General features: G+C 39.6%; 1 protein-coding gene across 1 annotated transcript in view; it reads left to right on the top strand.

Annotated features, from left to right (window-relative positions):
• LOC123253516 overlaps window positions 1-13880 on the top strand; it is a 47020-nt gene that overhangs the window by 20082 nt on the left and 13058 nt on the right. Inside the window, exon 7 of the mRNA XM_044682698.1 lies at window positions 2964-3143. Coding sequence (XP_044538633.1) covers window positions 2964-3143 — 180 coding nt within the window. The remainder of the gene's footprint in view (window positions 1-2963; window positions 3144-13880) is intronic.

The following is a 13880-nucleotide window of genomic DNA, read 5'->3' as shown; positions in this document are numbered from 1 at the left end:
GATTCCGACGCAGAAGAGCGGTAAGAGCTAGGCAATGAAGGGTTAAGTGGCTTGTCCAGGGTCATATAGCTAGGAAGTATCTGAGGCCAGATTTGATCCTGTCTCTAGGCCTGGCTCTCTATCCACTGAGCCACCTAGCTGCCCTCTTTTTCAAATGAATTTTTACTGTTATTGGTTGTTTTTCAGTGCCTGCCTCCTACAGATGCCCCCTCCATCCTTCTTTGTCTCCCATCCCAGAGAATCATCCCTTACATCAAAGAATTTTTTAAAAAAGAGGAAGAAGAGAAAAAAATTGAGAAAAACTGATGATCACGTGAAAGAAATGTGCCTGTTAGTGCAGTATTCCACACCTGGGGAGCCCTACCTCTCCCGAGGAGTTGGGGGCTCTGAGCTATTTCCTCTCATCTCTTTTTTGGGTCTAAACTTGTTCTGTAGAATTTGATGACATTCGCTTTCAGTTTTTTTTGTCTTAGTTGCTCTTTCCATGCAGACTATTTTGTAGTTGTCATGTATGTCTTCTTCCTCATTCTCCTTACTTCATTTTGTATTGATTCAGCTAAATCTTTCCCCATACAATGTCTTTGTCGTGCTCATTGGCTCCATTCCTTTTGTGTTCCCTAGTTTAACCATTCTCCAGTCAAAGGGCATCTACTCTGTTTCCAGCTCTATGCTATCATGAAAAAGGATGCCATGGATATCTCGGTATATCTAGAGAAGGCTTCCTTTTGTCTGTGACCTCCTTGGGGGATAATCCAGGTTGTGGAATCATTTTAATGACTCCTGGGCCCTTCTCCTCTCAAAGACTTTCTCTAAATCTGCACTATCTCTGCCTTAGTGTGGGGAAAGGAAATAGTTCCTACTTACACAGAAAGCTCTCCATTGCCTTCACGCTGATTATTTCAGCTGCCATAGTGGTGGATCACCTATCTAGAATGCCTACTAATACAAGGGATTTCTTGACCAATTTCCCAGATAATGAAATTCTTGCTGAGTTTTTTAGCAAGATCTCTTGTTCTGCATGTAATAGGAACAGCTAGCATTTCTGGAGTGCCTCAAGGTTTACAAAATACTTGGCCAGTTTAGTTCTCATGGCGATCCTGTGTGCTATTATTAAATCCATTTTATAGCTAAAGAAACCGAAGCTCAGAGAGCCCGAGTGACTTGCCCAGGGTCATGAAGTTGTTAGTGAATGAGGCAGGATTCTAGTTTAGTTCTTCCTGATTTGAGTCTTACATTCTATCTGCTTAGAGGCTGAGTTTTTTAACATGCCCTCTTGGGTTCCCTTCACCTGCCTTGCTTCTTTTTTTTGAGCTTTGGGGTTGACTGAGAATTCCTGGGACTTAGATGAATCTGTAAACAGCCAGAAGATTTTGAGGTAGCATCACCTTGAATCTGTGCCCTGACCAAAGCAGTGGCAATTGATGAAAAGGAATGGGGCTGTTTGATCTCATTACCCTAATAGTGCTCTGCTGTCCAGTGGTGGGCACCATCTTACTGATTTCTGAGGGCAGAGACTTACTGGTCTTTTTTGTTTATCCAGTGCCCAACACCATGGCACTTAGCAGATATTTTCTGAGTTGAATTGCATTGGCATGGTTGTTCTCCACAGTAGTGAAGATCCACATCCGTTCATGGCAAAGAAATGTATCACTTGGTAGCCAGTTTTCTGGTAACAAGCCATGAGAAAGCAGCCTGTCCTTGGGTGACACAGACAATCTGTTTCTGGGACTGTACTGGAAGACTGTGGCTTCCTTAACTCTGCCAGAGCCTTTAAGACTCTAGACCAGTGGTTCCCAAACTTTTTTGGCTGACTGCCCCCTTTCCAGAAAAAATATTACTTAGCCCCCTGGAAATTAATTTTTAAAAAATTCTAATAGCAATGAATAGGAAAGATAAATGCACCTGTGGCCATCACTGCTCTCCTGGATCGCTGCAGCACCCACCAGGGGGTGGTAACGCCCACTTTGGGAATCACTGCTCAAAAGTCACCTCTGGCATGATGGGGTGCCTCTGCAAGGAGTTCAGTGAGTGCACTCCCAGTTATTGGATTCTGGAGCCACACTTGCTATCTCCATTACCCAAAGAAGTCTCTGAATGCCCCTTCTAGAGTTCCAGTATAATGCAATAGCCTATTCCTGACATTAAATGTCTGAGCGAGCTCTAAGATATGTAGGGAAGTGTCGTAGGCACATTGACAGGCCTGAGTATCACCGGGCTAGCCCTTGCCCTACATACTTTGAGAGAATCGAGATACAAGGGGGCCAATGGCCACAAGTAGCTCGTGAAAAGGATGTCTTTCTTGAGACATAAGCTCCAAATGCATCATTTGACTGAGAGTCCATGAACACACAACAGATTGTCAGCTCCCTCAGGGCCAGTTGGCCCACTAATCAATCCCCAGAACTTGGCCTTCCATCCCCCATCTCCTTGCCTTTGCACAGGCTCTTCTGCCTCTTACTTAGCTGTCTTTGAGGCTCAGCTTGGGCACCACCTTCTCCGGTAGGCCTTTCTTGGCCTACCCAGTGAGTAATGCTCTTATCCTTCTTAAATAATCCTGTGTATATATGGTCTGTTTACATTCTGTATGACCTCCCCCTCCCTCTTTCCTATTCTTCCCCTCCCTGCCCCCAACCCTCTGAAGGTAGGGATAGTTTTTCATCTTGTATTTCTTTCCCCCACACTTAGAATGTGTGTAATTAATGCTTGTTGGATTGGACCAAATGTGTTTCCGAATGCTCCACTCCCGCGGCTCCTGGCATGCATTCCTTTTTTGTTGACTCAGTAAATCCTGACCCAGAACCAAAGTTGACTTTTCCCCTAGTTGTATTTTTAGTTGTTCGTTCTTAGAGTCATGATTCCCTGTGTGGAAGAGCAGGCAAGTGCTCGGATCTGGCGTTAGTGCTGACAGCATATTGGGTTTGTTACAGGTTTGTGACTTCTTTCCTTTTGGGTTGATGTTGCAGGGTCTTGGAAAGACTTTACAAACGATTGCTCTGCTTGGCTATCTCAAACACTATCGGAACATTCCTGGGCCTCACATGGTTTTGGTTCCAAAATCAACTTTACACAACTGGATGAACGAATTTAAACGCTGGGTGCCCTCTCTCCGGGCTGTTTGTCTCATCGGGGACAAGGATGCGAGAGTAAGTAAGAAACAGGTGCTCGGGAAGAGCAATAGGTTCATGGTATGGTTTCTTGGCTTCCACCACTCCTGTCGTGGCTGCTATACAACTAGCTGAGCAGTGACACACGATTCTTGTTGTGCTTAAAAATGTGTTTATTGTGATCTTGTGTTTTTTTCTACCATATTCATTTCTAAATATACCTTCCTCTCTTCCCTAACCAGAGATCCATTCATTAGAACATTAGAACAAAGAGTAAAAAAGAAAGAGGGGAAGAAATACTTCAGCAAGACATCAACTGACTCTGACATTATCCACATCCATATCTCCCTGCTGCAAAGAAGGAAGAGCACTTGGATCTCTTCTTTGGGGCCCAGCCAGGGCATTAGAATTACCCAGTGCTCAGATGCTTTTTTTGGTCTTCTTTCATGACATTTACATTGCAATAGTCAATATTTATCTTATTTTCCTGGTTAGGTTTCCTTCATTTTCCATCCCTCTTCTCTTATACAATTCATTAAAAAATCCTTACCTTAAATCTTAGAATCAGTACTAAGAATGGGTTCCAAGGCAGAAAAGTGGTAAGTGGGGTTTAAGTGATTTGCCCAGGGTCTCATAACTAGGAAGTTTCTGAGATCAGATTTGAACCCAGGACCTCTAGTTTCTAGACCTGGTTCTTGATTTACTGAGCCACCTAGCTGCTCCTACAATTCATTAGTGAATAATTTAAACATTTTGAAATGGAAGCCATGTTCAGTTATTTGTTTTATCTTACCAGGTTGGGTGTGTCTATTCCTAAAAATGTTATCTTTGGCTAATCATTGATGTTATATTGAAATAAGCATTCCAGCATCCAGGATTTTATGCTTTTGAAGCCAAAAGTCATTCTGTAAATGTATATGACTTGGACTTCGGTTGTGATTCTTGGCTTCATTGTGGTTTTGCTTTCAAGGGAGGAACATTTTATTTACATGTGGGGAGTTTTGCACATTGCTATTGGGTCCTACTTAGGTTTGGTTCCTGCTTACCTTTCCTGAATTATTTCATATTGCTCTCCTTCTCACACTCTATCTTCAAGCCAAACTGGCCTGCTTGTGGTTTCTTGAGTATGGTGTTCCATGTCTTTCTTTTATGCTTTGGTACAGACCTCATATCATTGCCTGGAATGCACCCCCCCCACTCACCCCTTTGTGTTGGAAGGCATAATCGAGGTGCCACTGCCTCAGGAAGGCTTTCCTGACCCTTCTGGTTATTTCTACTATCTCACTCCTTGAGTTCTCTTGTGGACGTATTGTCCCTAGCAGAATGTAAGCTTCTTGAGGACACAGGACATTTTCATGGTTGTCTTTGTCTTCCCAGTGCTTTACGTTTATTAAGTGCTTAATAAGTGCTTCTGGAATTGAAGTGATCTATGGATATAGGAAAAGAAATATATGGAATTGGGGGACCATAGATTTAGTGGAACCTGAGAGGCCATCTAATCTAGCCCTTTCTTTTTACTGGGGAAACTGAGGACCAGAGAGGGGAAGTAACTTGGGAGGGAAGTGGAAGAACCAAGATTCTCATCTGGGTCCTCTGCCTCCCAATCCAGTGCTTTTATTTTCAGAGACCAATCTAGAATTTGGTAATGTATAGAAGAAGCATTTGGGAGAGGCAGGGGAGGAGACAGAGTCAAGATAGAGGAATAGCACAGAGAAGAAAGCCCAGCTCCTCCGATGGATCTCCACAAAGATGAAGTAAATGTGCCAGATTAAGTTCCTCTCTTTTTTAAACCCTTACTTTCTGTCTTATAATCAATACTGTGAATTGGTTCCAAGGCAGAAAAGTGGTAAGTGGGGGTTAAGTGACTTGCCCAGGGTCGCCAGGTAGGAAGTATCAGAGGTCAGATTTGAACCCAGGACTTCCCTTCTCTAGGCCTGGCTCTCAATCTACTGAGCTACTGAGCTGCCCCCAAGACTATGTTCTGATTAGAGAATTCCAAGAAAAATGAGGCCAGATTTGAACCCAGTTCCTCTTCAGACTCCATCACTGATATTTGTTAATTCTTATAATGGTAACCCATTCATGTGGACACAAAAAATCTAAGAGTTGGAAGGGACCTCAAGGCCAATGTAATCTGAAACAAAGGTGAACATGGATCTCTACAGTATACCCATGAAGTGGCCATTGAAATTCTTCTAGAAGACCTCCAGTAAAGGAAACCCCATATCTTTTGAGGTAGTCCATTCCCTATCCATGTATAATTTTTACTTTTTCTTTTTAACAACCTTTTATTTCCTTCTCTGGCACTTCTACCTACTTTTTCTAGTTCTCTGCTCTTAGGATCTGAGCAGAACATATCTAGGTCCTCTTCTGCATCTAAGCCTTCCAGATCCTTGAGGATTCCCGTCACATTCCTCTGAGTCTTCTCTTCTCCTGGCTGAAACCTCTGAAGTTTCTTCAACTGATGGTTGTCCACTAAGATCTTGAGGCCCTTCATCATTTTGGCTGCCCACCTTTGCATACTCTCCAGCTTATCAATGTCCTATCCCAAAATGCAATACCCAGAACTGGACATCATAGTCCAGGTGTGGTTTAATCAGGGCAGAGGATGGTGGGATTTAGCATCTTCCCCTCCCTCCTGGACTCTCTGCTTCTTTCAATGACACCTAAAAGTTGTGCTAGCTTTTTGGGTGGCTCTGTCATACCCAATGAGCTCACAGTCTACTAAAGCTTCCAGGTGGTTTTTAGATTAATGGCCGTCTAGCCACAACTCTCCTGTTTTATACTTACAAAACAGAATGTTTTGAACCCAAGTGTAAGATGATGCCAAGCTCCATTTTATTAGATTTGAGCCAAAATTTTTACTTATCAGGATTTTTGAATCTCATCTAGTACCTATTGACAACCTTCCACCTTTGTGTCATTTGCATATTTGATAAGCTTACTATCTATACCTTTATCCAGATTTTAATGAGCATGTTAAGTAGGCCAGGGCCAAGCTTAAATCCCTGGGATACATTGTTGAAGATATCCTGTCAGAATGAACTTGACCCATTTCAATTCCTAATTACCCTATTGTTTGACCCACAAACTTCTTTTTTTCACAAGTATATAACAAGAGATTTTCTCAAATGCTTTGCTAAAATCTAGAAACATTTTCTGTTTAGTATGTCTGTATTCTACCTCTCAAAAAACAAAATAAGGTTAGTCAGCCCTGATCTTTTTTGTTGACTCATACTGGCTCCTTGTAATCTCTTCTTCTGTTGTTAGCTGCTTACTAACCATCCCTTTAACAATGTGTTCAGATTTTTGCCAGGACTCAAAAGTCAAATTTGTGGGTTCTGTTCTAGAAAATTGGAACAACATCTGCCTCTTTCCAGTTCTGCTGTATTTATCTCATTCTCAATAATTTTTCTTTTTTCTTCCTAAAAGTTTTATGGATGTCTTTTTGCTTTTCACACTACAGATTGTCCCTACTCCTGTAGCAAAGCAAAATCAAATGATAGTGATCAAGTCTGGTGGCTTGTCCAGCACTTGAAACTTGTAATTGTTCATCTCTGCCAAGATGAGGGAGGTATACTTCATCATTTTGTTTTCTGGAATCAACACTAGACATTGCCTTTTTTGTGAGTTGAGCTATCTTTTAGTAATGTTTTCATTTATATTATTTTAATTATTGTATAACTTGGTTTCTCCATTGTGCTTTCTTTGCTCTGTATTGGTTTATGTAGGCTTAGTTTTAAAAATGCCCTGCTGCTTTTAGAACTCTTGTGCTCAATCTTCTTCCCACATTCCTCTGAAGTCCTCTTAGTTATTGTTTCTTGTGGCACAATGATATTCCATTACTTTTCACATCCCATAGTTTGCTCAGCCATGCCCCAGCCAATGGGCACCTCCTTTCTTTGCTCTCATTCACTACTCCTTTCTCATGAAATCATCATACAGTTCTTATTAATCCTGCCTCTTCCACATTCCTTTATGTCTCCTTTCTTCCACTCAAACCACAGCTACCCTAGCTCAGGCCTTCACTACTAGACCCTGGATTATTGTTCAGGCTTCCCAATTGACCTCCCTACCTTGAGTCTCCTTTGTCAATCCGTCCTTCACATGGCTGCCCAAGTGCTATTTATTTTTTTATACTCTTACCTTCCCTCTTATACTCAATATTCTGTATGGTTCCAAGGCAGAAAAGCAGTAAGGGCTGGGCAATGGGGGTGAAGTGACTTGCCCAGGGTCACACAGCTAGGAAGTGTCTGAGGCTAGATTGGAACCCAGCACCTCCCACCTCTGGGCCTGGCTCTCAATCCACTGAGCCACCTAGCTTCCCCCACAAATGCTATTTCTTAAGTCCATGTCTCATAGCCCATTCCTCTCCTCAAGAAGCTCCAGGGGCTTCCTATTGCATCTAGAATCAAATACAAAACCCCTCTATTTCTTATTTACAGGCCTTCACAGTCTAGCTCCAGCCTTTTCCCAGACTAAATACATACTTCTTCCCAGCATGCAGTCTGCTTCCCAGCCAAACCAACTCACTTGCTGTTTCCTGGACATGACATGTAGATATAGTGGATTCCTGCCTCTGTTTTTGCTTGGGCTAGGATGCTCTCCCTTCTCATTTCTCCCTCCTGGGTTCCCTAGCTGCCTTCAAAGCTTAGTTTAAGTGTCATCTCCTCTTGGAGACATCTTCACATTTCCCCAGTTGCTAGTGACCTCTCTCCTTGTCCCCCACTTACTGATTATTTATTGATCTGTATATGTATTGAACCTCCCTCTTTCCTCCTCCCAAATGTAAGGTTAGAAGGTTTCATTTTTGTCTTGGTAACTTCAGCATTTGGTTCAAAGTAGATAATAAATAGTTGTTGAATTGAATGTAGTTGAATTTCAAAACAGTTTTGATTTTCCTTCCTTCATTTCTTTGTTCCTTCGTTCCTTCTTTCTTTCCTTTGTTCCCTCCTTCCCTTCCTACCTTCTTTCTATGACTATTTTGGCGTATATGGAATCTTTCTTTCTGTCTTCGATTTTCTTGGGGTATAGGTCGAGAGCTATAATATACAATCCAAGGGTATGAATAGTTTCAAAAATTTTCTCAAAATGTTAAACTTCTTTCCAGAATTATTGAACCAAATCAGGCTCCAGCAAACAGAAAACCCTCCACCTTTAACATTATTTGTCTTTTATCATCTTGAACAGTGGTTCCCAAACTTTTTTGGCCTACTGCCCCTTTTCCAGAAAAAATATTACTTAGCTCCCTGGAAATTAATTTTTTTGTAAATTTTAATAGCAATTAATAGGAAAGAAATGCACCTGTGGCTATCACCATCCCCCTGGATTGCTGCAGCACCCACCAAGGGGTGGTGGTGCCCACTTTGGGAATCACTGATCTTGACCCATTAGATGGGTGTCAGGTGGAACCTCAGAGTTGTTTTCATTTCCAGTTCTCATCTAATTAATAATTAAAAATCTTTGAGATAAAATCAATGCTGCTGATTTTTGGTAGTTTCTCCTCTTATTTCAGTTATGATGATTTTGTTCATGAAAAATAAAAAATTAAACAGTTTAACTTCTCAATGATCAAAATGGCTTATTTTTGTCTTTTGTGATCCTTTGGTTTTTGAATTCTCTGCCTCGCTGTAGATCTGCAGTGTCCTTGTGTTTTTTTTTATTTGTATGTTTTTTAAAATCCTTACCTTCTGTCTTAGAATCAATACTAAGTATTGGTTCCAAGGCAAAAGAGCCGTAAGCGCTAGGCAATTGGGGTTAAGTGACTTTTCCAGGGTCACATAGCTAGGAAGTGTCTGAGGCCAGATTTGAACCCAAGTCCTCCTGACTCTGGGCCTGACACTCTATCTACTCAGCCACCTAACTGCCTCTTTAATGTTTTTTAATATCTAAAATGTCATTAGATTTTCTGATTACCATATTACATTGTTGACTTATTCTGAATTTGTAGTTCACATGACTCCTAGATTAATTGCTCTCTCCTTACACCTCCCCCTGATTGTACTTAATGAACCTCATTTCTTTGACTTCTGAAGACCTTGTATTTTTTCCCTGCTATACTCATTTATTATTAGTCCAGTGTTACAGCCTAAGATTTTTTCTTATCCTGTCATCCAGTATGTTAGCCATCCTTTTTATCTTTTGATCATCTGCAGATCTAATAAGGTTATCTCTCAGCATTTATTTAAATTGTTGATAATGATGCTAAATAGCTCAGGGTCAAGCATAGATCCCTGGGATACTTGAATAACAAAGTCTTTTGAAGTTGATATTGACCCATGGATGACTCTTTAGGTCCAAACCTGAGAGGAGTTTTGAGTCTTCATTATTGTACTATTGTCTCACTCGTAAGTCTCCATCATTTCTTTTTCTTTTTAAAATTTATTTATTTGTTTAATTGATTTAGAATATTTTTCCATGGTTACAACGATTTGATTTCTTCCCTCACCTCTTCCCGTAGCCAACAATTCAACTAGGTTTTACATGTGTCCTTGATCAAGACCTATTTCCATATTATTAATATTTGCATTAGGGTGATCATTTAGAGTCTACATTCCCAATCATATCCCCATCGAACATGTGATCAAGGAAATGTTTTTTTCTTCTGTGTTTCTCCTCCCACAGTTCTTTCTCTGGATGTGGATAGTGTTCTTTCTTATAAGTCCCTCAGAATTGTCCTGGATCATTGCATTACTGCTAGTAGGGATGTCCATTATGCTTAATTGTGCCACAGTGTATCAGTCTCTGTGTATAATGTTCTCCTGGTTCTGCTCCTCTCGCTCTGCATCAATTCCTGGAGTTTGTTCCAGTTTGCATGGAATTCTTCCAGTTCAATATTCCTTTTAGCACAATAGTATCCTATGACTTACAGATACGACAATTTATGTAGCCATTCCCCAATCAAAAGGAATTTTCCTTTTCCTTATTATCTCTTTGGGGTACAAACCCAGCAGTGGTATGGCTGGGTGAAAGGGCAGGCATTCTTTTAAAGCCCTTTGTGCATAGTTCCAAATTGCCCTCCAGAATGGTTGGACTAATTCACAAATCCACCAGCAGTGTATTAGTGTCCCAATTCTGCCACATCCCTTCCAACATTTATCACTTTCCTTTGCTGCCATATTGGCCAGTCTGCTAGGTGTAAGGTGGTACCTTACACTTAGTTGTTTTAATTTGCATTTTTCTGATTTTAAGAGATTTAGAACACTTTTTCATGTGCTTATTGATAGTTTTGATATCTATATCTGAACACTGCCTATTCATGTCCCTTGCCCATTTATCAGTTGGGGAATGGCTTGATTTTTTGTATAATTTATTTAATTCTTTATATATTTGAGAAATTAGACCTTTGTCAGAGGTTTTTGTTATAAAGATTTTCCCCCAATTTGTTGCTTCTTTTCTAATTTTGATTGCATTGATTTTGTTTGTACAAAACCTTTTTAATTTAATGTAATCAAAATTATTCATTTTACATTTTGTGATATTTTCTATTTCTGGCTTGGTCTTAAATTCTTTTCTTTCCTATAGATCTGACAGGTACACTATTCCATGTATATCTAATTTACTTATAGTTTCCTTCTTTATATTTAAGTCATTTACCCATTCAGAATTTATCTTGGTGTAGGGTGTGAGATGTTGATCTATACCTAATCTCTCCTGTACTATTTTCCAGTTTTCCCAGCAGTTTTTGTCAAACAGTGGGTTCTTATCCCAAAAGCTGGGATCTTTAGGTTTATGAAACACTATCTTGCTGAGGTTTTACCCCAAGTCTATTCCATTGATTCTCCCTCCTGTCTCTTAGCCAGTACCATATTGCTTTATAGTACAGTTTAAGATCTGGTACTGCTAGGCCCCCATCCTTCACCTTTTTTTTTCATTATTTCCCTTGATATTCTTGATCTTTTGTTCTTTGAAATGATTTTTATTATAAATTTTTCTAAGTCAGTAAAAAACTTTCTTGGTAGTTTGATAGGTGTGGCACTGAATAAGTAAACTAATTTGGGTAGGATTGTCATTTTTATTAGGTTAACTCATCCTACCCATGAGCAATTAATGTTTTTCAATTGTCTAGATCTAGTTTTAATTATGTGGATAGTGTTTTGTAGTTGTATTCATATAATTCCTTTGTTTGTCTTGGCAAATAGATTCCTAAATATTTTATATTGTCTAGAGCAGTGATAGGCAAACTACAGCCTGCAGGGCAGATGTGGCCCCCTGAAATATTCTATCCAGCTGCAACATTATTCCTAATCTGACAAAGACAATAAATAGGATACAATACAATGAAACTTCAAAAGAGTTGCCTTAGAAACAGACAGACAGATGAGCATTTCCTTTCCTTTGGCTCCCTCTTTAAAAAGTTTGCCCATCACTGGTCTAGAGTAATTTTAAATGGAGTTTCTCTTTCTAACTCTTGCTGCTGAGTTGTGTTGGAAATACATAGAAATGCTGATGATTTATGTGGGTTTATTTTGTATCCTGCAACTTTACTAAAGTTGTTGATTATTTCCACTAGCCTTTTAGTTGATTCTCTAGGATCCTTTAAGTAGACCATCATATCATCTGCAAACAGTGATAGCTTACTCTCCTCATTGCCTATTTTAATACCTTCAATTTCTTTTTCTTCTATAATTGCTACTGCTAGTGTTTCTAGTACAATGTTAAATAATAGAGGTAAAAATGGGCACTGTTGCTTCACTCCTGATCTTCTTGGGAAGGCTTCTTACTTGTCCCTATTGCAGATGATACTTGCTGATGGTTTTAGATATATACTGTTTATTATTTCGAGGAAGGACTCATTTATTCCTATACTTTCTAGTGTTTTCAATAGGAATGGGTGTCATTTTGTCAAAGGCTTTTCCCACATTTATTGAGATAATCATGTGATTTCTGTTGGTTTAGTTGTTTATATGGTCGATTATGTGGATGGTTTTCCTAATATTAAACCATCCTTGCATTCCTGGTATAAATCCCACCTGATCATAGTGGATAATCCACATGATAATTTGCTGTAGTCTTTTTGCTAGTATTCTATTTAAGATTTTTGCATCTATGTTCATTAATGAGTTTTGTCTGTAGTTTTCTTTCTCTGTTTTTGGTCTGTCTGACTTTGGAATCAGTACCATATTTGTGTCATAAAAAGAATTTGGTAAAACTCTCTTTCTTTATTTTGTGAAATAGTTTGTATAGTATTGGAATTATTTGTTCTTTAAATGTTAGATAGAATTCATTTGTGAATCCATCTGGCCCAGGTGATTTTTTTTCCTAGGGAGTTCTTTGATGGTTTGCTTAATTTCTTTTTCTGATATGGGATGATTTAAGTATTCTATTTTCTCCTGTTAATCTAAGTAATTTATATTTTTTGTAAATATTCATCCATATTCCCTAGATTGCCACATTTATTGCCATATAATTGGGCAAAATACTTTTTTTTAAACCCTTGTACTTCGGTGTATTGTCTCATAGGTGGAAGATTGGTAAGGGTGGGCAATGGGGGTCAAGTGACTTGCCCAGGGTCACACAGCTGGGAAGTGGCTGAGGCCGGGTTTGAACCTAGGACCTCCTGTCTCTAGGCCTGACTCTCACTCCACTGAGCTACCCAGCTGTCTCCAAAATACTTTTTAATAAGTACCTTAATGTCCTCTTCATTGAACGTGAGGTCACCCTTTTCATCTTTGATACTGTTAATCTGGTTTTCTTCTTCCTTTTTTATCAGATTAATCAGTATTTTATCTATTTTATTTGTTTTTTCAAAGTACCAGCTCCTAGTCTTATTTATTAATTCAATAGTTCTTTTACTTTCAATTTTATTAATTTCTCCTTTGATTTTTAGGATTTCCAATTTAGTTCTTATCGAGGAATTTTAAATTTGTTTTCTTTCTAGTTTTTTAAAATTTAAACATTTATTAATATTCATTTTTAACATGGTTACATGATTCATGCTCCTACTTTCCCCTTCACCCCCCGCACTCCCCCCACCCATGGCCGATGCACATTTCCACTGGTTTTGTCATGTCTCCTTGATCAAGACCTATTTCCAAATTGTTGATAGTTGCAATGGTGTGGTAGTTTCGAGTCTACATCCCCAATCATGTCCACTCTGACCCATGCATTCAAGCAGTTGTTTGTCTTATATGTTTCCTCTCCTGCAGTCCTTCCTCTGAATGTGGGTAGCGTTCCTTACCATAAATCCCTCAGAATTGTCCTGGGTCATTGCATTGCTGTGGGTACAGAAGTCCATTGCATTCGATTTTACCATAGTATATCAGTCTCTGTGTACAGTGTTCTTCTGGCTCTGCTCCTTTCTCTCTGCATCAGTTCCTGGAGGTCTTTCCAGTTCACCTGGAACTCCTCCAGTTTATTATTCCTTTTAGCGCAATAGTATTCCATCACCAGCATATACCACAGTTTGTTCAGCCATTCCCCAATTGAAGGACATACCCTACTTTTCCAGTTTTTTGCCACCACAAAAAGCGCAGCTATAGATATTTTCATACAAGTCTGTTTATTTATGAACTCTTTGGGGTAAAAACCCAACAATGGTATGGCTGGATCAAAGGGCAGGCATTCTTTTATAGCCCTTTGAGCATGATTCCAAATTGCCATCCATAATGGTTGGATCAGTTCACAACTCCACCAGCAATGCATTAATGTCCCAATTTTGCCACATCCCCTCCAGCATTCATTACTCTCCCCTTCTTTCATTTTAGCCAATCTGCTAGGTGTGAGGTGATACCTCAGAGTTGTTTTGATTTGCATTTCTCTAATTATTAGAGATTT

Source organism: Gracilinanus agilis, chromosome X (genome assembly GCF_016433145.1).
Source record: "Gracilinanus agilis isolate LMUSP501 chromosome X, AgileGrace, whole genome shotgun sequence".
In the NCBI taxonomy this organism is placed as follows: domain Eukaryota; kingdom Metazoa; phylum Chordata; class Mammalia; order Didelphimorphia; family Didelphidae; genus Gracilinanus; species Gracilinanus agilis.
The sequence above is the reverse complement of the archived record's forward strand: the minus strand, read 5'-3'. Positions and strand labels throughout refer to the sequence as shown.